The 26,539-nt window shown below is 52.7% G+C and overlaps 1 protein-coding gene across 1 annotated transcript in view; it reads left to right on the top strand.

Annotated features, from left to right (window-relative positions):
* The window catches only part of NID1 (nidogen 1), a 68,412-nt gene extending 53,006 nt beyond the window's left edge, over nucleotides 1-15,406 (top strand). Inside the window, exons 13-20 of the mRNA XM_037037349.1 lie at nucleotides 2,743-2,964; nucleotides 4,070-4,242; nucleotides 7,159-7,285; nucleotides 10,550-10,721; nucleotides 11,475-11,632; nucleotides 12,768-12,891; nucleotides 13,543-13,655; nucleotides 14,511-15,406. Coding sequence (XP_036893244.1) covers nucleotides 2,743-2,964; nucleotides 4,070-4,242; nucleotides 7,159-7,285; nucleotides 10,550-10,721; nucleotides 11,475-11,632; nucleotides 12,768-12,891; nucleotides 13,543-13,655; nucleotides 14,511-14,632 — 1,211 coding nt within the window. The 3' untranslated portion in view covers nucleotides 14,633-15,406. The remainder of the gene's footprint in view (nucleotides 1-2,742; nucleotides 2,965-4,069; nucleotides 4,243-7,158; nucleotides 7,286-10,549; nucleotides 10,722-11,474; nucleotides 11,633-12,767; nucleotides 12,892-13,542; nucleotides 13,656-14,510) is intronic.
* The last annotated feature ends 11,133 nt before the right edge of the window (nucleotides 15,407-26,539 follow it).

The following is a 26,539-nucleotide window of genomic DNA, read 5'->3' as shown; positions in this document are numbered from 1 at the left end:
AATTCTAGATCACTGGAGGTTTTGAATGTTGGCCAAACACCATGCCAAACTAACACAAAACCGTCAGCCCCATTCCCTTTAAGGTCTGGGACAGTGCACACAGAACAGGCCGTTTGCTCGTTGGAAAGGCAGCACCGTGGACAGACGTGGGTGGGAGGGAAACGAGTTTGTGGGCTGCAGATAATTTTGGCAAGTGTGTGATGCCAGCATGCGAATATTACCACTGACAATGTGTCTAGTGTGCGTGGGCCGTCGTGGGTGCAGAGAGTGGGGGGCGGGGCCAGGGCCCCAGAGACCCTGGTTCCGGCCTGAGCTGAGCCACTTGCTGTGCCGTGGCCCCTTCTCATTTGGTGTAAAGAGCATGACTGCCTGATGCACGGGATTGTAGTGAGAATTAAGTGAAACCTGTGAATGGAGACAGCCTATATGGAAACGCTAAAACCCTGTACAAATGTAAGATATTGAAGTAAGCACCCTGTGTTTCAGAGCGAACAAAACCCAACACTTTTATTCTTAACCAGATGGCTTGTTTCTGGCTTTGTTTGGCTCTTGTTACTTGAAATATGTTTTGTTTTGTTTTGTTTTAAATTAGCCTTTGGGACAAGAGAGGAAGCATACACAGTGTTCCCTTAATGGGTTCAACTGCACTTCCCTGGCAGGCTCACTGTCAACGGGCGGCCACGTCCAGCCAGCGGACGGACAACTGGCAACGTGGCCAAAAAGTACTTTAAACATTTATTGGCAACATGCGCACAGAGCACCAGTGTGAGTGTGGAATGAACACTCAGACTCACGTAGGTGCATCACCGTGAAAGTGGGCGGGGACTGAACGCTCCCTCCGTGAGCGCTGTCTCACTGCGTTGTCGCCGCTCAGAGCGTTGCCAGGAGGTTAGTTACTGCTCCCACCACTGTCCTGCTGCTGAGGGGTCACAGCTTCACCTGCACCGTTGGTGTGCTCGAGATGACAGCAGGAGGGCTGGAGCTGGGAATCACAAACATTTCTCAGAGAAAAAATTCTTGAACTATGTAGTGTTAATATTCTGTTACTACAATATGTACTATAGTACTACATTAATACACGAATTAGCATGTTTGTATAAAGCTTCCCCCCAGCGCAACTGATGCCCTAGAGCAGAGGCCGACAATACAGGCCAAATCTAGCCTCGTGCCCATTTTTATTGAAACACTCATATGTTTATGTGCTAAACTTCGTTGCTTTCATGCTGTAACCACAGAGCTGAGCAGTTGTAAAAGGGGCCATGACCCACACAGCAGAAGAGTTGGTGGAGCCCTGCCCCGGGTCTGTGTGGCTGCATCTCCCCGTGAAGGTCTCGAACGGCACCTTGGGTGCGCCTTGGTACTCCGCCTTCAGAGAGGACCTTGGCCTCCCCTCATGTCTGTCCCATCCTGGGCCCCTCTGGCAACACTCTGGCTGGACCATCATGTGTTTACTGTTTCCTCGCTCCGGACTGCAAGCTGCCAGGGAGGGGTGGGGGGCAGGCTGCAGTCATTTCCTGGGCCACGGAGAGGCAGTCACTTGCTGCCTCAGAGCCTGGAGTGGGCCCAGGGAGGCCAGGCAGGACTTGTCCCTCTGACAGTCCGAGGTGGCAGAGCCTGGAGGGCTCTGGAGGAAGGGAGGAAATGCTGAGCAGTTTAAAGGGTTAACAGGGAGGGGTGGAGGTGCACATAGTGAGCAGCCCACAGAAAGGCCTGGAAGGGGGGCAGCTGACAGGGTCCTGTTTGGGGGGTGTGGGCACCGCCATGCAGGACAAATGGGGGGCACTGCCGGCCTGGCTCTGTGCTGGTGGGACTCTGGCTGTGTGGAACCAGCCGCATCGCCACATAGGATCTGGGAGTTGTTTATTCTAGGCCACAGCTTGTTATCAGCAATTCCCCACAGAGCCAGAAGTATTTCCGGCTCTGGGATGTGAGTTGCCCAGTTAGGAGGCCATGTTTTGTGCCAGACGTGAGTGTGTCATTAAAGAGACACACATGTTGGTGAGTGTGCCTTCTGCCTTCGGTCCCCAAATCTTTGACTGTGACTCAACGTAGGTAGTCAAGAAGTTTGATTTTCTAAAAAGACAAATTTAAGAAAAAACAAAAATTTTTTAAATTGAAAACAAATGGCATTGCTATCCATCAAATTGTGCACGGGAGGGCAAACAGAATGTGCTGCACTGCACGCTATTCAGCCACAGAAGGAAGGAAGTGTGTGCTGATAACGAGGCTGCAACCCGAACCAGAAACTTTCTGCTGAGTGAAAATAGTCCGACACAAAAGCTCACGTTTGTTGTGGGATTCCGTTTCTCTGACGTGTTTGGAGTAGCCACAGAGCAGATTGGTGGTCGTGGGGGCTGGGGTGAGGGGGTGGGGAACCACGGCTCGGGAGGTATGGGTTTCCTTCAGGGGGAAATGTGCTGGAACTGGGTGGGGGGTGGCCACGCAGCACGGCCACCCCTAAATGCCACTGAATTGGTCACTTAAAATGGTTCATTTCATGTTATGTTGATATTGCCTCGACCTATAAAAGAAAAACTGCCTAGGAGAGAAAAGAAAATGCAAATATAATCATTTTGACTATTCAGTCCATTAAATACAAAGATGTTTTGAATTATAAAAAACTGGTAAAAGGCGACCGAGTGCTGACCAGGCAGCTCCGAGTTAAGTGCGGGGACTTTGCAGCCATGGCCGCGAACCCTGATGAAGGCACAGCTGATGTCTCCCCTTTACTTATCTTGATAGAAGTGGAGAAAACCCGCTGCCAGCTCGAGCAAGAACACATCCTGAGGACAGCAGGGGTGACGGGCCCACAGCACCCCCTGCCCTTGGGGCTGTTTGTGCCCCAGTGTGACGAGCACGGGAACTATGTGCCCACTCAGTGCCACGGCAGCACCGGCTACTGCTGGTGTGTGGACCGTGACGGCCGTGAACTGGAGGGCACCAGGACCAGGATGAGGCCCCCCTGTAAGTTGGGGGCAGCGTGTGCTTGGGCCTGGGCCTCAGGCAGGCCTGCGGACCAGCCTTCCCAGTGCCTGTGAGCGTCTCTGGGGGGTCCTGCCGGGGACACAGTTGTCACTTTCTGCAGCCCCTTGGTCCTGAGAGCTCCCCTGGCTTGAGCCCCGTGTCCTCCCTCCCTCTCTGTGCCCCTCACTCTCTCTCTCCTTATCGTTTCCTCCCCTTGCATGCCAGAAACCAGTGACCCCTGTGGCAGCCACACTGTGGCTGGCAGCAGAGAGGGCACATGTGCCCCAGGTGACTCCCTGTAGTGGGCAGCCGGGCCTTCCAGGGTCTCCACACTGGGACCCAGCAGGCTGGGGGGAACCCTGGTGCCTGGCCCCCTCAGGCAGCGGGGAGGAGCTGTTCTTGCCCTGGGACCCCAGCCTCCTCCATAGTTCTTGCCCAGGCCCCAGGCCATGTAGGATGCAAGCAGGTTTCAAAGGCTATGGCCATGGGACCCAGGTGTCCCAATACCCGTCTGGTGCTCCTTACCCTACAGCACAAGTTGCCTGTCCCCTCCTTGGATCCTTTTGTCAGGTGAGCTAGGGAGCCATGCTCCAAGACAAGGCCAGCAGTGAGGAGGCAAGGCCCAGCCCCAGGGAGAGGCAGCCCCTGGTCGTCATGTGCTCTGGAAAGGCCAGCGGGCACGTTGCCGCTGTGGGCCTGAGGCCGCCCACTGTGGGCCAGGGCATGAGGGCCAGTTCACTGGCAGTCTGTACCGCACCAAGCTCAGCAGTGTCCACCGCATGGAGCTCCCTGCAGGCAGGGCTCTCGGGGCTGCTATGTCACTGTTCCCTGTTGTGGCCCATGTCCAAAACAGGCACACACAGCAAGGTAACTTCTGTTTCTGTGACACTCAGCCCTGCACTGATTTCTTCACAAATGCCCTGTGAAGTCTTTTTGCTCCCATGCTTTCAGACATAAAATGACCTTTGTATGCCTGTGGTCTGTGGTGGCATGCAGGTGACATGACCTGGCATGTGGGTGTGTGTGCATGAGTGTACACAGGCGTGTGTGGGTGTGCATTCCTGCTGCACTCAGGCCTTGCTCACTGACCTCTCCTGCCCCCTAGGTCTGAGTACAGTAGCTCCCCCGACCCACCAGGGACCTTTGGTTCCTCCCACCGTGATCCCTCTGCCCCCCGGGACCCACTTACTCTTTGCCCAGACTGGGAAGATAGAGCGCCTCCCGCTGGAGGGAAGCACCATGCGGAAGACGGATGCCAAGACTTTGCTGCATGCCCCGGTGAGTGCTGGCTTGTTGTACTTGGTGACGCTTCGATGACCTGGGGACACAGCAGGGTGTAGCCAGACCACCTCTCAGAGAAGGTGGTGGCACACTCTGTCCCAGCCGTGTGCCCTCTGCTGCTTTGTCTGTCATCGTGGCACTCAGTGTATCTGACACGCACACATTGGCGTGTGGCCTGGGTGTTCTCCTGCTGCCTTGGAGACGGGAACCCCGAGGGAGGCCTCTCTTCCTCCTGGGCAGCCTCCTGCACACACTTGCCGTGGGGACGGGTCAGTTCTCTGGGAAAGTCATCTCCCGGAGACCAAGGGGAGAGGCTGAGTGTCCCTGAGGCTCTAAGAAGCCGAGAGTGGAGGTTGGAGGGTCCGACACCCAGGGCGAGTGTCCTCTGTGTGCTTTGGATTTTTCATTTATCACCACTGTACTCGTCTCAACTGTATCGCTTGGTGGCATTAAGCACATCCACAGCGTTGTGCAGTCTTCATCACACTCTATTTATTTCTGTTTCCACCACTTTTCAGAATCCTGACTTGATATTTTATGCCCGTTCAAAGCAAACTCTGCTTTCCCTCCTCCCCCAGCCCCTGGCAGCCGGCCTTCTGCTTTCTGGCTCTGTGAACTTGCCCTCCTGAAAGCACCTCATGTAAGGGCAGTCACGTGGCGTCTGTCCTTTCGTGACTGGCTCCCGTCACTCAGTGTAATGTCCTCAAGGTTTCGTGTGTTGTAGCAGGTGTCAGAACTTCCTTCTTTTCAAGGCCAATGGTATTCCGTCGTGTGGATGTGCCGCATTTTATTTGTTCGTTCATCGGAGAACAGGGTTGCCTCCACCATTTGGCTGCTGTGCGTAGCGCTGCTATGAACACGCGTGTGCCGATATTTGTTTGAGTCCCGCTCTCCCTTCTTTCGTGTGTAACTCAGATGTGGAATTGCTGCATCGTGCAGTAACTCCGTTTTTAATTTTTTGAGGACCTGCTGCCATTCCATTTCCCCTAACGGAGGCGCCATTTCCACTCCCAGCAGCAGAGCCCGAGCCTCCAGCTCTGCAGTCTGGCCAGCACTTCCCTCCTGCTTCCTGACGGTTGCCACCCTAACAGACGTGAAATGCTATCATTGCGGTTTTGATTTGCATTTCTCTGCTGATGCGTGACAGAGAGCATCTCCTCCTACACTTGCGGGCCATTCGTGTATCTTGGGAAAATGTTTATTCCTATTCTTCGCCCATTTTGTCATTGGGTTGTTTTTTGTTGTCATCATTATTGAGTTGTAGGAGTGGTTGATATATTCTAGATATTAAACCTCTTATCAAATACATGATTTGCAAATATTTTCTCCCCTTTCAGGGGTTGCCTTTCACTCTGCTGACTGTGTTCTTTCACGCACAGATGTTTTTAACTCTGATAAAGTCTAGTTTATCTGTTTTTGTTTTTTATGTCCCATCCCAGAAATCATTGCCAAATCCAAGGCTATGAGGCTCCCCCGCTGTGTTTTCTGCCGAGAGTTTTGTAGTTCATCTGTAGCACTGAGGTCTCTGGTTCATTTGAACTGGTTCTTGTGTGTGGTGTGAGGTGAGCCTCTGGGTGTCCTCTTTGACCTGAGCCTTGAGGCAAAAGTGTCTGCTGAGAACCCTGACGTTCCCACCAAAGGTCAGCCTGCTCCTCCACCTCTGCGGTCCCCAGAGCTTCACTTTGCATTTCCAGATACATTTTAGTGAACGCTTGTAAGTTTCTACCCACCTCCCATCCCCAACATAAGCCTGCTGGGATTTTGATAAAGATGGCTTAGAATCTTTAACTCTACTGAGAGAGAATTGGTATCTCAGCAATATCATGTCTTATAATCCACCACACTAATTATCTAATCATTTATTTGGGTCTTTTTAAATTTCACTCTGCATTGTTTGGTAGATTCAATGTAGAATATTGCACATTTAAAAATATTCTCAAATGCTTTGTTTTTGATGCCATTGTAAACATTATTGTTTTCAAATTTTATTTTTTGCTAGTAGAAATATAATTTTATAGTGACTCTGTATCCTGCAACTTTGTTAGGTTCAATAATTAGTTATAATGGTTTTATAGATTCCCCACGATTTTCAATATTAACAATCATATTGGCTTGGAATAGGGTGTTTTGATAACCTCCCAGTATATATGTCTCACGTTTTTTTCTTTAATGATCTTCAGGTAGGCAGAATTTTTTAGATGATACACAAAAAGCATTAGCCATAAGAGAAAAAATAATAAACTGGACTTAATAAAAATTAAAAACTTTTTCTTTTCGAAAACACTTAAGCAAATGAACAATGGAAATATAACACACACACATACATAGGTAGATGACGAAAGGTTTTTATCTGAAATATGCAAAGAACTTACATAAGTCAATAATAACCATGTTAAAGTGGACAAAAGACTAGATGACACTTTATAAAACAGGGCACAGAAGCACATGGGTCACTGGTGCCGGAGGGTGGCTGCCGCAGCCCGCTGCAGCAAGGGTGGTCGCGAGGTGAGGCGAGGGACTTAAAAGAATGGAGAGGACCAAATGCTCTGCTGGCAAATGGCAACTTTATTCAAGGAACAGCTGTCTTAAATACAAACTGTTAACGCCTGAAGCAAGACTGCAAAGAACTAGAAACAATATTGTTTTTCAAAGTTCGTGCACTCCCTTAAGCTATCAAAAGGGCAAGAAGTTCTCATAACCGTCTTGGAACATGACACTCATGCCAAAATCTTGTTATATCCTTCAAGGCTGGGAACTAGAAGGTTAGGAAAGTGTCAAGGTACCTGCCGGCTCCAGGGACCAGAAACCAAGTTCATCCACCATTTTCACAGTGGAGAACTCTGTCCTTGATCCCCTTGTGGCCTGGCAGGCCCCCACAGGTGGCCTGCTCTCACCCCTGGTCTGTGCTTCCAGGACAAAGTCATCATTGGACTGGCCTTCGACTGCGTGGACAAGATGGTTTACTGGACCGACATCAGCGAGCCTTCCATTGGGAGAGCCAGCCTGCTCGGCGGGGAGCCAACCACCATCATCCGACAAGGTGGGTGAGGGAGGGCCTGTCTTCCACTGAGTGGACATCGCTCACGGGGAAATCCCGACGTCCAAGGGGCTGGGTCTTTCCAGCGTTCTCTGAGGAGTCCTCCGAGGACTTGTCCTTGAGCCAGAAACACCTTAGCTGGGGTTCATTGCTAGTCTAAGAAGAATAAAATCAAAGCTGAGTAAGCCCGTGCCTTCCTCTCACACCATGGAGCCAGTTGTAATGGGCAGTAAAGGCCAACCTCAACCATTCATCTGGGATATGCATTTTTTCCTCTGGCTGCTGAGTGTAGAATCAGTCCTCAGAGTGTCAGCCCCGCCTCGTCCCCCTCCCCCTCCCCCTCCCCCCACCCCCACCCTCTGCTCCATGCTCCAATAGGGCTCTTCCACCAGCAAAGGTACACAGACCACACAGGCAGAGGGTCACAAGCATACTGGCCAGCACTGCCTGTGATAGCTGAGTCTGTTCCCAAGACTGTTCACATTAAGGGGTTGTCACGCCCCCCCCAGGGAAGTGGGAGTCTCTTCTGTACCCACCCTGCACCCCGCGGGCTCAGACTGCCCCAGAGGAGCACGGCTGAGCAGGCTGAACTCTTGCTGACTTGCCTCTGTCGCACAACTGACAGCCAAGTTCACGGTGGTTTGGCACAGGCTGCCACCCCTCAGCGTTTAACCTCAATTCCTTAACTTAGGGGTGCCGTGGTCAGCCAAGGACTCTGTGCATTATTTTAATGCATACATTCAGCAAGTCAACACTGTTTTACATGGGTGTGTTTTGTCAGCATTGAAGATTGTTACAACAAAAATCCCCTTGTTCTGGAGAGGACAGCTGACTTTCGTCAGGAATTTCCCATCCAAAGACAGGGTCACGCTGATGGTGCTTGTGCGAGATCCTCTGGCGTCCTCCGCAGGACCCTCAAATCAAAGATAGTCCTTAAAGGACATCACTTCACTCGGTCTTTCTCTTTACTTGGGGTAGAGTGAAGCTTTCTTCCCACTTTCCTGTGTAATACTTTCCTAACAGCTGATTTTCTGGAAGGTTCCTCTGCCCGTGGAGCAGCCCTTGGGGCATTTTTCCCTTTCCTGGCTCCCTCTTTGGTAAGAGATGATGCCACCGGCATTCAGCTGAGGTGGAGATGAATGTGACCGGCTTTGGACGCAGACGCCGTGTCCTTTTTTGAAGCCAGTGTGCTATTTCAACAACATCTGCTAGTTTTCATGGTTTGGTGTGATGAACAGAAGTTTGGAAATGCCTTTTTGCATCCTGTCTCGCTCTGTTGTAAATGTGCTGTGACCTGTGATTTGACTTGGAAACCCAGCGGGACGGGGGTGCAGGTCCTTGCTGCTGTTTCCAAAGCTGATAATCATCCAAGAAGGCTGTAAGGCCCGTCAAAAGCCCTCCAGGTGAGGCCCACTGTAGAGATACAAGTAAACCCTTCCCTTTGTAGAAGGAAGGGAATCGATTTTTGTTAGTGAAAAAGAGAGCAAGGAGCCTTCACGGGGCAGGTCAGTACATCGCTGGCGAGAGCGCATGGCATCAGGCTTCTCTTTGTCTTGTCTTCCTTATTTCATACAGTCCTAGGCTTCTCTTTCTTTCTCTGAGTTAAAGTCACAGTGAAATAGCTTCGATGTGTCATAATCTGTTTCCTGAGTAAATTGCCTTGCCCTCTTCGCTCCCCACCCCGACTGCACAGTGCAGGGTGGCGTTTCCAGGCCCCTGTTGGTGCTGTGGCCCCTGCAGAAGTGGCTCCTGGCTGGGGAGGGGCAGGGGGCCGGGGCTGCTTGCCTTCGGCCCTGAGGTCAGGACCAGGGCTTCTAGGGGGTCTCGTGAAGAGGCTCCCGCTGAGCAGCCTCTCCCCTTTCACTGTGTGTCTGAGCAGCTCCCGCCACCTGCACAGGATGTGCTCACTGCAGACGGACCCCGGAGCTACGTGTTCTGGGACCCTCTGGAAGCCCGGAGGGCCTCTGCAGGTCGGGCTCGCTGTCCCTTCGCCTCTAGGGGCATTGGAAATAATTTCATACTTTATAAATCTCCATTTTGAGTTTGAATAATGAAGATTTCCTTCAAGAGCTCTTTCTAGTTCTTAATAAATTGCCTGCGGTGGACGCCTTTCGGGCCCTGGCACTTCCAGCATTCGAAGTCACACATGTGCCAGCTGTCCAGTGCAGGCTGCTGCAGAGGCTGAGGTCTGGCTTGCTCCTGCGCTGATGAGAAAGAAAACACAGGGCGAGAGGATTTCCTCACACCCCAGACCCCGCCGGGAGGGCAGCTTCCGCCTCCAGCCACAATAAATGACCTTCGACTCTCTAATCAGACAAGGGGAAGGGACCCTGAGTGACACCAGTAAACCCTAGTAGGGTTTTGGTTTCATTTACAGTCGGGAGGCCATTGCCACTTTGAGCACCTGAGGAGCTGGGTGGGCGCTGAAGGTCTCCACTGTCGTCAGCTTGCCCTGTGGCAACCCCTGGGCGAAGATCAGTTACTTACAACCCAGTGAAGACTCCCCGAGTGTTACTTTGGATCCATGACACCCCTTATTTGTATTCCTAATACCTCGTATATTTTTTTCTCTGAAATGACCTCCCCCCCCCAAATTAATGAATATGGTGAATCTGTTTCATTCCTCATCTTAGTATCTTCCTGTGCCTCCCCTTTGCCTGTGGGATAAGCTGTAAGCTCATTAACATGGGCATCCTAGCTTCATCTCTGGCCACTCTCAACCCTCATGGTTTCCAGCCACACAAAGTTACACACAGGTCACTTCAGACCATATCCATCTTCCTTTACATTTAAGAGCCTGTCCCACAACCTGAAAAACCCTTATCCAGGACCTTTGCCTGAGAGACTCCTGTTGGTCCTTCAGGAGCCAGCTTCATGAATGTCACCTCCCCCAGGAAGCCTTCCCTGGTCTCCCCAGGAAGCCTTCCCTGGTCTCCCCAGGCTGAGGCCAGGGACCCTCCCTGTGCTCCCGAGGAACCCAGAACTCAGAGTTGGCCGTGGGCTCCTTGAAGGCAGGGCCAAAGCTTCAGCACTGTTTGGACCTGGTTCCCAATGTGGTGCACAGGGGGTCGGTCCACCAAGTGAATGAGTGGCATCTCTTAATTTGCCACTTTGAGTATTGCTTACCTTATAATGACAAGCATGTCACGTTCCCATTTGTTTTCTTGAAGTGCAGGGATTGGACACCGTGTGACACAGCACGGATTGTCCAGAAAGACTGACTCTTACCTGCTTGAAAAATCAGACTTGTTCTGCGTTTGCCTCTAGGTCTCGGAAGCCCAGAAGGCATTGCCCTTGACCATCTTGGCCGCAACCTTTTCTGGACGGATTCTCGTCTCGATCGAATAGAAGTGGCAAAGCTGGACGGCACCCAGCGCCGGGTGCTGTTTGAGACCGACTTGGTGAACCCCAGAGGCATTGTGACGGACTCCGTGAGGGGGTGCGTGGTGTCAGTGTGCTGCCCTCACTCCCGTCCCCTGGGTGTGTCGGTGTGGCTGTGACGCCACCGCCTCTCTCCTGATGTGAATGGCTGTGGTGGGTGGCTGACGGCTACCCACAGTGAGACGCCAGTGTTACCGTCTTTCACGCCTTTTCCCGAGACTTTGTGAGTTGGGTATTTCCACGTGGGTTGGATGTGGATCAGCAGCTGAGTTGTACAAACCTCAGCAGGGCATCGAGTATAGATGCACCCTCAGGGCCCTCCCTGGGGGCTGCCCAGCACCAAGGAGACCCCTTCTGATGGTTTCGCCAGAGCCTCAGCTTCCTCCCCCTCTCCCTGCTATGGGCTCTGAGTCTGACACACCAGGCCCGGCTCCTCGACACTCTGAGGCCACATCCCTTGTTCGGGGGCTGCCACTGCCTCTGCCGAGGACGGGTGTGCTGTGCCTCCCTGGGTGGTGGCAGCACGTGGGGCTCCCACACGTTTGTGCCCCTTGTGGCATTCTGTTCTGTTTTTCTCCTTTAAGGACTTCACGGAGGTGTTTGAGGGAGGGGGATTCAGTGCTCACAGAGCAACCAGTTCAAGTGAAGACCCCGAGGGCAGCACGCCTCCGCCCCTCCACAAGCTCTTTACCCGCCTGCATCCCCGTGTCTGCTCACGGCTCCGTCCGAGGCTGCTCCTCGGGGTTTTCAGTGTGCTTTCTCATGCGTCTTCGTTATTTCTCTTCCTTTTCCCCACCTTTTCCTCCCCCAGGAACCTTTACTGGACAGACTGGAACAGAGACAGCCCCAAAATCGAAACTTCCTACATGGATGGCACCAACCGGAGGGTCCTCGTGCATGACGACCTGGGCCTGCCCAACGGACTGACCTTTGATGCCTACTCATCCCAGCTCTGCTGGGTGGACGCAGGTGACCCCTAGGCTTTTCTAAACCAAACAATTACTGTCACCCACACAGAGCCAGCCCAGGCCGTAGCTCAAGAGGATGTTACGGGAAAGGGCATAACTTTTTCTTTCCCGCACAAAAACAGCGGCATATCCTTGCTCTCAAATTCATTGTTTCTCTGGGCTTGATGTTCTCTGGAGTGGGGTCTCCCCCCATCGAAGTCTGGGGTCAGCAAACTACGGCCCATAGGCCAGGCCAACCTGCCACCTGCTCCTGTACCACCTGGTGTAACCTGGGAGCTGGGAACGGTTTTCACATTTTCAAATGCTGTATTTTAATTGGCTATGGGAATGCCTACACAGTGTCCTTGTTTTTGCCTCACAGCCCACGGAACCAAAAACAATTAGTATTTGGTTCTTTAGAATAGAAAATGTTTGCCCACCCCAGAGCCTGTCCTCACCATAATACCTATTAATTCATGACCTATAATCCTGTAGCTCACACTCATCCCCACAGGCCAGGGCAGGGCTTGGAACAAGAGAAATGAAGTAGTGCCGTTCTGATGCGGGCACCCCCCGCAGATTTGGGGTACCCCTCAGGCGAGGGCTGTGGGCAGGGTGCTTAGTTGAGGTGGAACGTCAGTCATTCATCCATGCCTGTTGAGAACTGCCCTGGTCCAGGCTGTCAGGTGCTGCCGGGGTGCAGGGACCATGTCTTGCAGTTGGGATGCATGGGGGCAAAGCGTGCAGGCTAAAGGGAGTCCAGCCGTGTCGCCGAGTGGGCATGGAGCCAGGCCCTACACAGCTGCAGACTGGAGAAGAGGTTTGGCTCTCAGCTCGCATTTGGGGAGGGGTCTGGAGAGGCTCGGGGATCAGGGTGTGAGCGAGAGCCAGCTGGTGGCAGCGTCCTGGCCATCCGGCCGGGCCTCTGCTCCTCTCATAGCTCCCAGCACAGCCAGGCTCGGGCACCCGACAGAGGCAGTGTTGGCTCCCAGGGGCACAGCTTCCCCACACTGAGGAGTGCGCCGCCTGTGTTCTCTGGGACCCGCCGTTGGAATGCCAGATTCCTTGCCCTCGCCCTCGCCCTCACCACTCTTGTCCCGTGACACAAAGGGGCCGTTTCTTGTGTGAACAATAAGTGGCCTGTTCCCCTCACACAGGCACCAGTCGGGCCGAGTGCCTGCAGCCGGGGCAGCCCAGCCGACGCAGGGTCCTTGAAGGGCTCCAGTATCCTTTCGCGGTCACGAGCTTGGGGAAGAATCTGTATTACACGGACTGGAAGACGTACGTCAGCGGCCGGCCCTGCTACCCTCCATCTCCGGGGCACTGAACCCTTCCCATCAGCCTCTTGGCTTGACCTCCAAGATGCCCGCTCCACTTCAGCCCTCTGGTCCTCATAGATGGGCGAGACAGGGCTCCTGGGTGGGGGCAGGGGCCACCACTTACAATGCAGATGCTGCAGGGTGGGTGACAATTTCAGTCTGTGAACTTGAACTTGCTGAGTGCTGGGCACGTCTGCTGTTTCCCCAGGCACTGGCCTGGGGTCCCTTGGCTGGTGGGCTCCATGCCCACTCTGTCCCTCTACTTCCTCATTGTCCTTAGACTGCAGAACACCATAGCCCCTTCCCGCAGAGAGGAGGGTTCAGCCAGCGAGCCAGCACTGTGGCCAGGGCTGTCGGTGTAGATAGTCAATTTTCCAGCTTGGAATTTAATGCCAGGGTGGGGAGGGAAGCCAGCTGATCTTTGTCCTGCTTTAGGAGACAGAAACATGCGGGCTTGACCCAGCCCAGAGGAGGGAGGGAGCGATGGCTAGAGAGCAAGGCCAGTGCCTCTGATTACAACCTCCAGTTTCTCCCCCGAACTACGAGAGGCTGGTCTGCAGAAAACACTGGAGCCATCAGACATGTTCCACCTTCTGCCCTTCCGTTCTTGCAGGAATTCCGTGATCGCCGTTGATCTCGCTGTTTCCAAAGAGACGGACGCCTTCCACCCCCAGAAGCAGGCCCGGCTGTACGGCATCACCACCGCCCTGCCTCAGTGTCCCCGAGGTAACTGGGCTATGCTCTGACTGTCCAGGGCCAAGGGCCCCACGGCTCAGAGCCCATACTCTGGCTGCTACTGGTGCAACCTCTGGTGGCCCCGATCACATGTTCCCTCCGGCAGGGGCCTTCCTTATTTTGGAGTTGGGGCAGGTAAAGAGAAAATGGGAGGGAAGGAAGTGGGCAGGGTGAGGAAAGGTGGGCAGGGGTGAGGAAAGGTACTGAATCTCGGGCTGGGTGGTCTTCAGGTTGCAAACAGGAATGTCAGTGTTAGGGTCTCTGCTGCTTGGGAAGTCCATTTATTCATTCTAAAAGCAACAGTAATTAATAATCAAAATAATTACCAACATGAACACCTCCCTATGAGCTGGCTACTTTACATAGACTAACTCACTCAGCCTTCCAAGCGCTCTGTGTTCCTTAGTTCATTTAATCCTCCTAGCAGCCCGACGAGGGAGGTACCGTTGTGCTCATCTTGTAAGTAAGGAAACTGAAGCCACCTGCCCAAAGGCACACAGCTGACAGTGGCAGAGCTGGGGACATCTAGGCAGCCCAGCTCCCAAGCCTGGGCTGTCTCTTCAGGACCTGTCCCCTAACACACACTCCTCCTGGCTTCCCCACTCCCCCAGTCAAGGGCAAAGCCAGCTGGGCAAGCTAGATGGAGGGTACTTGGTGCTTTGAGACTCCGACTCCATGTTACCCTCAGAGGAAGAGCACTCTCTCTGAGACCCACGCAGCCCCCAGAGCAGCGGGCGGGCAGGGCTCTGGCCTACCTGGCAAATCCCTGGGGACGAGGAGACAGCCAGGAGATGAGCTTAGCTGAGTGCTTGGCACAGCCTTCCCTGCTATTGCCGCCTTTTCCAGGTCACAACTACTGCGCCGTGAACAATGGTGGCTGCACCCACCTCTGCTTGGCCACCCCAGGAGGCAGGACCTGCCGCTGCCCTGACAACACCCTGGGAGTTGACTGCATCGAGCGCAAATGAAGATGAGAGCGTCTCGTTCCCTCACTGAGCATTTTGCAGCAACACCCTACATCTAAGGGTCCAGACGAAAAACTGTCTGGCCTGGTGGCTGGATGACCACCAGCCTGAGCCTCAACAACGTGCCCCTCACTGTTCCCCAAAACATTGGCCCTGAGCTTGTGGAACGGGAAAGTCTCTGTACCTACATGAAGGCAGAACACCCCCGTCCCACCCAAACCCTCAGACAAGCATATTCAGCCCAAATGAGGGTCATATGCCCCGCCCCAGAGCCCCGGAACTGTTCCCCAACAGCACGAGCCAGGGGTGCACAAAACCCCCCAGGCCTGAGCCCCGCCCTGTGGCCTTACAAGTTCAGTGTCACTGACACGCTCACCATTTTGCTCTTTGACACACCAGCCAGGGCCACAGCCCCTGGGCACTGGAATTGGGAGAGAGCCTTCACGGGAATAATTGCAGTTTGTCTTCTCAGAGGCAAATATATCCCCAAGAATCACAAGGTTTGGGGAACCCATGGGTGGTTTATGTGGCCCAACCCGTAAGTTAGTTCCACTTTCTTTTTGTATTTATCATTCCATATCAAGCCCTCCATATCAAATGTGTGTCATGATTTTGTATGATTTTTATAACTACTCATTTTTTAATGGTGAATCTTAAACTGTGGAAACCATTGAAGGTGCTTACTAACCTTTCCCCCAGGTTATACCAGTGTGGATAATTCCCTGAGTTTACAGCTGTATGAATATTAGTGCTGAAAATAAAAAAATTGTTAATGTCTCTTCCTCTGTCCTACTTGAAGGAATTTAATGTTGGGAGGCTGATCACAGTGGAAAGAACCATGAGTCATCTGCAAGCCCATGGGACCCTCGTGTCATGGGCTGGGCGGTTTCCTAGGCGAGTCAACAGAAGTCTGAGGGGCTTGCAAGTGACTTGAACATGAACTCAGTCACAGACTCCAAACCACCCTTTTGGACGTTGTTTTCATTCATTTATTTATTTATTTTTAATTTTTTTAATTTTTAAAGATTATTTATTTATTTATTTACCTTTAGAGGGGAAGGGGAGAGGGAGAGAAACATCAATGTATGGTTGCCTTTTGTGCGTCTCCTGCTGAGTATTGGCATGCAGGGAACCAGCCTGCAACCCAGGCATGTGCCGTGACTGGGAATCGAACCACGATCCTCTGGTTTGCAGGCCTGTGCTCAATCCACTGAGCTACACCAGCCAGGGCTGTTTTCATTTTTTTAGAAAAATTTCCATCTCCTGGTTCAGTTCTGAAGGTGAGCTGTTGCCCAGCACTGGACACTAGAGGTCAGCTCTGAGCCGCCACCCGAGCTGTGCACACTGACGGTGCAGTGAACAGGCCTCTGACTCGGGGTGGAGTGTGGAGAGCTTAGACGCTGCGGGATGAGGGGCTCAGAGCCGCCATCACCATCTGGAAGGGAACGGGTGCCCCCTGTGAGACGACTCCCGGGGGGAGGGGGGAGCACAGCCTGCCGGGAGAGTCTGGAAGGGGACACCTTTAGATGTGGGCTGACATCTCCAGTCTTTGATTCCGGTGGTAAAATCTAGTCAGAGGCAGAGTGGGAGGCTCCAAGGACCCGCCCCTCTGTTAGAACCACAGCTGCAGTGGTGGGAAGGGTCTGAACAAACGACACTGGAACTTGAGGTCTCACAGCACCCAGGCGGGAGCTTGAGGATGCAAGTAAATTTTGGTCAAGGTCAGCTTTCCCTGGGCTGTGGCCACCAGCCCCCTCCCCCAGCCCCACGTTCGTAGTGTGGCTTCTCGGAGCTGGAGCCAGGAAGGCAACGAGGACTTTGTTACAGATCAGGATTGTGGATTCTGATTGCTGGGGGAGGGGCAGCATAGAGGGGGAAATCTCCATGACCTTGGATTTGGCAATGATCACTTGTGTATGACACCAAAAGTACAAGCTACAAAAGAAAAATGGACAAATTGGTCTTCATCAAAATTTTAAAAGTTTGTGCATCAAAGGACACTATTGAGAAGGTGAAAAAAACAACCACGGAAGGGGAGAACTATGCAAATCCTGTACCTGAAAGCCACTAGTACCCCAAGTATGGGAAGAACTACAACTGAAGGATAACGGAAAACACCCAGTTGAAGATGGACCAAGAGTTTGAATCGAGGTTTGTTCAGAGGAGATACACAAATGGCCAATAAGCACATGACATCATGCTAACACCACTGATCTTTAGGGAAATGCAAATCAAACCCACAATTAGCGGGAAAAATCACGTGTTGAGCAGGATGGGGAGGGCTGGGACCCCTGAGCACAACCAGAGCCATGTTGCCAGTCAGCGTGAAGTCGAGCAGCCATCACGGGTGACAGCGTTGTGGTCCCTCAAAAAGTTGAAAATGTTCCCACCTGACCCAGCGTTTCTGCTCCCAGCTGCGCCCACGGAATAGAAAGTAGGGGCTGTAACAGATTCTCGTCCTCCCTGGAGGTGTCCTCTCCTGCCGCCCCAGAGTCCCAGGAGCTGCTGCTGCCTCCTCCGTCTGGGCCCCGGGGAGGTCACCGTCCCTGGCACCATCCCTTGGTCCGCTCTGTTCCTAGGAGATCCCCACACCCCAGCCGTCGCTTTTAACCTCAAATTATCCTAAAGTGAATACACCGGATTTTGAGTCTAATTCTGTGACCTCTACTTTTGAGTATGTTTGAAGCTGTCTGTAGCTTAGTTTTAAAAAAAACATTAAAAAACCTGTTTTATAATGACACATCGCACATGCTCGTGTCCAGTTGGGGTGCGTGTTGGTCACAGGTGACTCGCAGGCATGAGTCACACAGATGCACAGAGGTGCAGCACAGCCCCGCTGGGTTCGCTGGCTCGCTGTGGTTTTCAGCCAGGGAGCCTTCAGTGGCAGACAGCTCAACGTACTCCCTCGGGGGATTCTGGTTTCATTCGGTAATTTCTGTCACTTGGGGTTCAGGCTCAGTTGTATCCAGAAGTGTGAGTGCCCCATCCCTGCTGAGAGTTCTCCCCCAGTCCCAGATCTGACCCTTTGGGGTTGCAGACCTGCTACTTACCCACTGCCCTGCAGCCCGACTGCATGGGGTCAGACTGGCCCTCCGCGGCAGGTGGTCCTCCAAGGGTGGGCCTGCTCCTGGTGGTCCCACCAGGGTCTCCTGCCTCCTCATCCTGGCTGCCTGGACTATGGGGACCTGCATCTGCTCCTTTGGCCCCCTTACACCCCTCTGTGACACAGAAGAGGCAGTGTCTTCCCCTGAGGGACACGGGCAGTCGGTAGGATGCCCTCTCTCCTCGGTGCCCTTTCTCCAGGGCTGCCCTGCAGAGGTCCATGGGGACATGTGAGGGCTCTCCGCCCACTGGAAGGCTCCACTTCACCTGCAAGAGCTCGCTGCTGACCCAGCCCAGTTCTGCCTTCCCCTCCCCCCTCAGCCTTCCCCTCTGCTGTAGGCTTCTCTGGAGGCCATGAGGTGGGTGGCCTCTGTGTGCTCATGGCCTGGCAAGGCTGTGCAGTCTCACAACCATGTTCAAGGTCATTCTAACCACAGCCCTCCTGGGAGCAAATGGAGTCCCTGTGCTGTGGTCCTAAAGGCAGGGGCCACAGGTGACAGGTTGAGAGAAAGGACACCCCATAGGTAATGCCTCAAATGGTCAGTTTAACACACACACACACACACACACACACACACAGAGTCCAGTAAAGAAGGAGCAGGGGCGTAACTGCCCAAACCACTCCTCAGAGGGAGGCGCTCAGTCTCGGACAGATGTGCTGTGTGCACACATGGGTCCTGGTGCCCCAGAACTCCTTCCCTGGCGCCCAGGCCACTCTAACACAGCAGCTACCTTTTCTCCCTTGAGGACACGGGTCCCGTTGCTCACACTCCCCCCAAGAGGCCTCCACTGTTCCTACTAACAGACTTAGTTTAAAAAAAGTGCCTCCAAAGCCCTGGCCAGGAAGTTCAGTTGGTTAGAGCCAAGGTTGCAGGTTCAATCCCCAATCAGGGCACATACAAGAATCAACCAGGGAATGCATAAGTAAATGGAACAACAAATGAATGTTCCTCTCTCTAAAATCAACACATTAAAAATAAATAAGATTAAATAATATGAAAACCCACCTCCATGGATTGAGTCTCCTGACACCCAAAACATAAACGTTAGCATTTGGAATCCTGACATGAAATGAACAGTCTCATTGTTTCCGATGGAGGGAGCAGGGGTCTGGGGGTGGCCTGGGCAGGCCCAGTGCTGTACCTGAGGCGAATGTGTAGCAGGAGGCAGGAGCTGCCCCTGAAGAGCCGGGGAGCAGGAAGCAACATTAGTGGCTGTGCAGCTGACCTTCACCAGCGGTGAGAGGGCAGATAAGGGATGTCCACTCATGTCCACTCAGACTGGCTCTCCTGGTGCCAGGCACAGTGCTGGGGAGGGGCCGTCTCTGGTATGTCCAGCCTGCAGCACAGATGTTGTCTGTGATTCTTTCTGCTCCCCAGGACCTCCAGGGCCCCTGGCCCCCCCAGGCCCATGGCTACCCTCTTCCTCCTCGAGGGTTTTGGGAGAGAGGGCAGAGCAGGGGCTGAAGACACCCCCGGATTCCCTCTCTTCTCTCACAGCATGAGGGTGACAGGTACTGCCTGAGGGTGACAGACCCCGCCACCCCAAAGCAGCCCTGCCTGCAGTCCCATCTACACCCAGCCCTGTGGTCTACACCACCTGACAGGCTCCAGGATCCTTTCCTTTGCCTCGGGTCTGGGTTGTTTAGTCCAGGGTGGGCAGTCAAAGACTTTCAAGGACAAAGACACATCACACCACAGTAGCACTTTGTGATAGGAATACAACGACAGTGAGAGAAAGGACTTACTGCGCCTCTTCAAACCACCAGTGGTCAGTGTGAAATCGCTGCTGCACTTGGGTTCCACTGGACACCTGTGTGTGATAGTCTTATTTTTTAAAATATTTTATTTATTTTTAGAGAGGAGGAGGGGAAAGAGAGAGGGAGAGAAACATCAGTGTGTGGTTGCCTCTCATGTGCCCCCTACTGGGGACCTGGCATGCAATCCAGACATGTGCCCTGACTGGGAATCGAACCAGCGACCCTTTGGTTTGTAGGCTGGCACTCAATCCACTGAGTCACACCAGCCAGGGCATAGTATTATGTTTTAAAGGCCAGCATGGAACGCTTGCAGTTCCATCTCTTTGTAACTAGGCAACTGCAAGACAATAAAAATGTAAGGGGCAACATGGTTGTGCAAACTTCTTCCAGTGGGTACTCAAGCATCACCTTGAAGATGCAAAGGAGGGGAGGCTGGGCCAGAAGGACTGTTACCACCCGGCTGTGGCTCTGAGGTCCCCCGGCTGCCCCCCTTCTGTGTGAGTCAGAGTGCGGGACACTGCCTAAAGCTGCAGTTCCAAGGACCAGAGTCCCTTACATGGAGACAACCCCTATGAGGGGCCTTTGTTAAAACAACACACAATTAAGCCCTGGCCTGGTAGTTCAGTTGGTTGGAGCGACATCCCGTGCACCAAAAGCATCAAAAGGTTGCAGGTTTGAAGCCCTGGCTGGTGTAGCTCAGTGGATTGAGCGCAGGCCTGCGAACCAAATGATCACCGTTTGATTCCCAGTCAGGGCGTATGCCTGGGTTGTGGGCCAGTTCCCGGCAGGGGACGCATGAGAGGCAACCATACATTGATGTTTCTCTCCCCGTCTCCTTCCCTTCCCCTCTAAAGATAAATAAATAAAATCTTAAGAAAAAAGAAACACAGAAAAAGGGAAAAAAAGGTTGCAGTTTGGGACACATACAGGAGGCAACAGATTGATGCTTCTCTCTCTCTTTCTCTTCTCCCCACACCCTTTTCTCTCTCTCTAACATCAATAAAAACATGTCCTCTGGTGAGGATACACACACGCAGAGTGTGTGTATATCCAAAATATACACAGGGCCAAAAAGGCTTGAAAGACAGGCTCCAGGACTGGCTTCCTGGTTACTTGAAGCACAGGTGGGGAGAGATGAGCCCAGGCCACGGGACAGCTTGGGCTCTCCAGCAGGTGTGACAGCTTTTACTCCGGGAGGTTCTTCCCAGCTGCAGTCCCATCAGAGACCACTAGAGGGCAGAAGAGACCTCTCAATGCCTGCTGGGTGGGGTGGGGTGGGGTGGGGGTGGGGGTGGGGTCGGGGGGGGGGGGGGGGGGGGCCACGGGTTGAGGCTTCAGGAGGCCCAGCTACAATAACTTCCCCAAAAGCTGCAGTGTTCGGGCTTTCTTATCATCCTGTTCAAGAATTTTCTTAATACAGGTCAGTTGCCTAACTTGCTACAAAGGAGACCCACAGGTCAGGTTCCCCAATGTCTTCAAGCCTCTGCATTTCAATGCAGATTGCCCCCAAACAGCCCTGAACTTTGCCTTCCAATGTCATCTCTTACTCTGCACACTTTTAGGACATCGGTGACACCAGGGCCACAGCTTCCCTCAGCCTGTGTTCCTTTCATCAGGGACTGGAAGCCTGGCATGGAGTTGTGCTAACAGCCTCAGAAGGAGCCGCCCCTGCAGGCACCTTGATCTTGGTCGCCTGGCCCCCAGACCTGCGAGACGGTACATTTCTGTTTAAATTTGTGGCACTTTGTTACACAGCCTCGATCCGAATGTGACATGGTTACTAACACACATGCAGCAGGCTCTGCCCGTTCTTCCAGTGGGAGAATCCCTGGAATCACAGAGCACGTGGGTTTCAAAGAAAACCAACCTCAGCTGCAGGTGTGTGGGGCCCCGACCAGGAGCCCCCGGCCTCGTCAGAACTCAGAACCAGCCCTGAGTTAGGCAGCGTCAGCCTGGCATTTGACCAGGGTTCTGAGGTTGGGCACAGGTTTCCCCACAAGTGATGCCAACCTGTAGCGAAATGAGAGTCATCTGAAAAATAAAAATACCTGATGGGGTTTTGATAGGGACTGGGTTGCACCTGTAGATAAGGTTGGGGAGAACTGCCCTCTTAGTAACATTGATTTTTCCTGTCCATCAACATGAACCATTCTGTAAGAAGTTGCAGCCAGGGAGCCCCCAAAGAAGGATTTGTAATGGGATCCAGAACTCGGGGTGTCCAGGAAATATTAAAAATATGGGATGTCCTCACCCCCACAAGTCTGACCTGGGGGATGGGACTCATGGAGCAGGATCATTGACAGTTGCTTTGGATAGCACCAGTTTCACAAATGACCTCTAGATAATTCATGGATATGTTAAATAGCTGTGGCCATACTTTGAGCCGGGGGGATAGGAGTAACTTCCACCCAGGATGTGACTGGGAGGCAACCCCCTGGTTACAGAGCCTGTGTGAGAGCTTGGAGATGATTGGGGCCACGCCTGCCCAGACTAACTACGGCAGCCCAGGAAAGCTAGAAAAATACGGGAATGCTGGCAGGTGTAGCCGATTGTGGGAGAGGTCGGAAAATGGGGCTGCAGAGGAAGACTGGCGCTAGGATTTGAACCCTGGTGTGGTAGCCATGACAAGATCTATGCAGCTTAGGAAGCCAGAAAGCAAGATGGGGCAGCCATGCAGAGCTCTCTCTTGGCAGTTCGGAAGAATGCAGGAGAGACGCTGCAGGAAGGAAAGGGGTGAAAGGACTCTTGCTGGTCGGTCATGAGAAGGTGCCACGTGGGTTTGGATTAAGAACTGGAGATCCCGGCGACACAGCTGATGGTGCTGGGAACTGAGGGAGGCCTGCCAGCTGAGCACAGATTACTGGGGAGAACCAGGCACTGCCTGAACCCTGGACTTCTGTTTCTTTTCCTGAAATATGGTACCCCAGACCAGGCAAGGCAGGGAAGAAAGTACTGTGTGTCTTTGTGGGTGTTCTAAGGGACTCTGGGACGTTAATGAAGACATTAAGTCAGTACTCATAAGTCTGTATAACTTGAATAAATAATTCCTTTCCTTTTCACCAATCTCTGACATGGAGAGCTATAATTCCCTGGCGGTGAGCAAGGTGAACCTAGTACAGGGGGACCCCAGGAGAAGGGGGGTTCATTTGGTAACCTTGTATGACCTTTTCTCTGGTGGCCAATCAAGGAAAATCATGGGATACCACATGCACAGTAGCTTTGAAGTAATACATCTACTTGTACATGCGCAGTAAAAACCCACCAAAACTAACCAGGAAGCATCCGCCCTGTAAGAATAGAGTCCCTCCAGCCCATGAGGTCAATCTCTGCTTGGAGTTGGCCTGCTCCCATTTTCTCTGCTATAAACTCTGTATGTTCGGTTCAATTCTTTGTTCTCATCACCAAGAACCTGGTTACTCGTGCCGGCCTGCGACAGTTTCTCCATTTATTGACATCACAACAGTGTCGGCTGCATTCTCTGCGCTGCACTTTGCATCCCTGCCACTATTCTGTAACCACCAGCCTGTACTTCCTGTCCCTTCGCCCAGCCCCCCAAGTCCCCTCCCCTCTGGCGCTCGTCCATCCTCTGTCTCTGAGTCTGTTTCTGTTTTGCTTGTCCTTTATTTTGTTGTTTAGATTCCACCTGTGAGTGAAATCATCTGGTATTTGCCTTTCTCTATCTGACTTATTTCACGTCACATAATACCTGCTGGTTAATTCCATGTTGTCACAAATGGTAAGATTTCTTTTTTCAGGGCTGAGTAATGTTCCACCATATATGTGCACCACAGCTTTCTGCCAGGTGGGTCCTGGAGATATCAGGGGGAACGCTGTATAAAGGATATGATTGTCTAACCACTATGCTGTCCACCTGAAATGAAAATAAAATAATATCGAATGTGAACTGTAATTGAAAAAAATTTTAATTAAAAAAGTTTGAAAAAAGGAAGGAAGGACAAAAAAAGAGATACATTTTTAGTAACTATTATGATCTGGCTCATTGCCTAAATCACATACAACCTGCATTTCACTGACGTGGAGCCTGAGCCGAGCCGAGTAAGGAGGCCAAGGAAGAGGGACGGCTGGCGGGAGCACGCTGCAGTTCCGGCCTGCCTGTCTCCTTCGGTCCCCACTCCACTCTGCTGTCCCTTCTCACCATGAAGGCACTGGCAGCTCCAGCCGCTTCTAACTTCAGGTGTGTCACCTGATCAGTCTCCTTCAGCAGGGTGTAGAGATAAGTGAAAAAGGAATCGGCAGAAACTGTCCTACAGCCTGTTCTTGAAACACCCAAGACACGAGCCTCTACACTCACGGAGGCTGGGAAGGAAGCGAAGTTTCTCCCCTGTGCTTCTCTCTGCCAACGGCGACGTGGAGGGGTCAGTGAGAAGGCCTGGGAACTCTCATCGAGGACCCCCTGCCCCTGATCATTAGGACACATCTCCTTTCCCATTAAAAGAATTTCAGGTTGAGAGAGAGAGTGGGGAAAGATCGTCCTCATATTGCTGATTGCACAGCCTCGCAACTGGGAAGTTCCTTGGTTCCCTCTCACAGCCGTGGTGACTGTGGGGCCGTTCCACTTCTCGAGGGTCACTGAACACGCCACACCTTTCAGGGTAGGGACAGGGGAGGAAGACACACAGGCTGAAGGGGCAGGCCCGCACCTCGGGTGCCCAGGCCCTCGGCGGGGCTGGCCGTGAGGGGGGCAGGGCTGCTGCCCTCAGGGTCCCACTGTGGGCTGTCCCTCTGCACGCACAGGCCACTCGCCCAGCCCCAGAGCGGCTTCACCCTTGGGCCTGCAGCAGTTCCTGTTTGGGGACCAAGGCACCCAATGAAAGTGACAAGGAGGAAGCTGTGGCCGTGAGAGTAAGAGTGGGGTAGGGAGAGGGCCATGTCCCCTTTGTCCTTCGGGGGCGGGATGCTCCTGGGCAAAGGCTCAGCAGGACAGAGGCTGCCCTGGTGCTGCCCCAGGGGCCCCTGGTAACCACGGAATAGGAGAGACCTTCACTCTCACTCTCCTTCTTCCTTCTGTCCCACCCCCCCCAACAGCCAGCCACCCCCACCCCCACTCACCCGCCTTCCTTCTGCTAGGGACTCCTCACCCTGCGCTGAAATGACCCATTTCTTTGTCCACTTCCCAGACTGGCCTGTGAGTATTTTGAAGTCAAGAACTCTGTCTCATTCATCTTTGCTTTCCTAATGCCTAGAATCATACAGGGTATCATCACACCTTAAATGTTGATGGAGGCGTAGATGGATGGAAGGAGCGAACACAATGGAAGCTAACACACTCCCACCTCATATAAGTGTTTCTCCAGTCAAAACTCTCTCGCACTGCCTAGATGTGGCCCACGATCAGCCTGCTGCCCCCTGAGCGTGGGCCAGGAGACACACCCCACTGCACACACAGCACCGCCCCGAGACCCAGGTGTCTGTCCCCACTGCCCCTCCTGAGTGTCTGAAAATAGAGCAGGCTTACCGACATGAGGAGATGAGCCACAGACGGGGAGAAAATATTTGTAAAACACATCTGATAACAGACTGGCATCCAACATGCACAAAGCACTCTTAAAACTCAACACTAAGGAAACTGCCCAATTTTAAATATGGGGGGAAAAGTCTAAACAGACACCTCACCAAAGAAAATACACAGATGGCAGATGACATATGAAGAAGATGGTCAACATCCTATATAATTAGAGAATTATAAATTAAAACAATGATGAGCCACCACTACACACATGAGGATGGCCAACATCCTGACCCCCGACAACACCAAATGCTGACGAGGACATGGAACAGCAGGAATGCTCACCCACGCTGATGCAGATGCAAAACGGTGCAGCCGCTGCGGAAGGCAGTCTGGCAGTTTCTTTCAAATACTCTTACCGTACAATCCAGTGGCCACACTCCTTGGTATTTCAACTTACCCACAGGAGTTGGAAACATGTTCATGCAAAAAAAACTGGAAGCAGCCAAGATGTCCTTCAGTAGGAGAACGGATGAATGATGGTCCCTTTAGACAAGGGACTATCATTCAGCACTTAAAAGAAATGAGCTAGCAAGCCACGAAGAGACATGGAGTGAAAATATGCATATTACCAAGTGAAAGAAGCCAATCTGACCCAGTTGCATGTTGTATGATCCCAACTATGACTCTGAGAAGGAAAAACCAAGGAGACAGTGAAAAATAATCAGTGGTTTTAGGTTTAGGGAGAGAGGGATGAATAAGTGGAGCACCAGGGGTTTTTAGGGCAGTGAAGCAATCGTGTGTGATGACGTAAAGGGGTTTTTAAATGCTGGACAAGCCCATAGGAGGTACAGCAGCCACAGTGAACCCTAATGGGAACCGTGGACTTAGGGACAGAGCATCACCTCCTCCGCTGCCGCTAATGTCCTGCACTAACCCGAGATAATGACAGGGGAAACTGACTTTTAGACTTGCACACACACGCCTGTCCTGAAATGTCTGAAACACAATGACACACAAAATCCAAGGTTTCGTTGTGGGCGGGGGGTTAAAAGGCTGGGTTCGTCGTTGAGGACATGGGACCGTGCTGACCGAGGGCCCCTGGGCCAGGCAGAGGCCCACATGGGGTGCATCCGTGTCCTGGAGAGGCTGGAACAGAAAACCACACCATGGGCCATTGAAGCAGAAATGGATTTCCCCCAGTTGTGGAGTCTAGAAGTCTGAGATCAAGGTGTCGGCAGGGCTGGCTCCTCCCGAGGCTGCGAGAGCTTCCCTCCCGGGGCTGCAGACCTTCAGGGTGGACTGCATTCTCTGGCACACGTGTGGGTGTCTGTGCCTGCAGTTTGGCCCCGATGACCTCATTTTTACGTGATCTCTTTTATAAAGACCCTGCTTCCAAGCACGGTCCCATTCTAAGTACTGGGGTGGGGACCCCCAACGGCCCCCAGCAGAGACTGGTGACCAAACAGAGCAGGCAGGTCTGTTGCTTGTCACCACAGAGAGGCAAGGTCTGAGGCAGCAGGTCTTCCACAGAGGGTAAGGTTTACTCAGCAGGCAGCCAGACAGGACCGGAGACAAGGCT

This window comes from Sturnira hondurensis, unplaced genomic scaffold (assembly GCF_014824575.4).
Source record: "Sturnira hondurensis isolate 20B ecotype Veracruz unplaced genomic scaffold, ASM1482457v3 Scaffold0022977, whole genome shotgun sequence".
Classification (NCBI taxonomy): domain Eukaryota; kingdom Metazoa; phylum Chordata; class Mammalia; order Chiroptera; family Phyllostomidae; genus Sturnira; species Sturnira hondurensis.
Note: the sequence above shows the minus strand (reverse complement) of the source record. Positions and strands in the feature narration are given on the sequence as shown.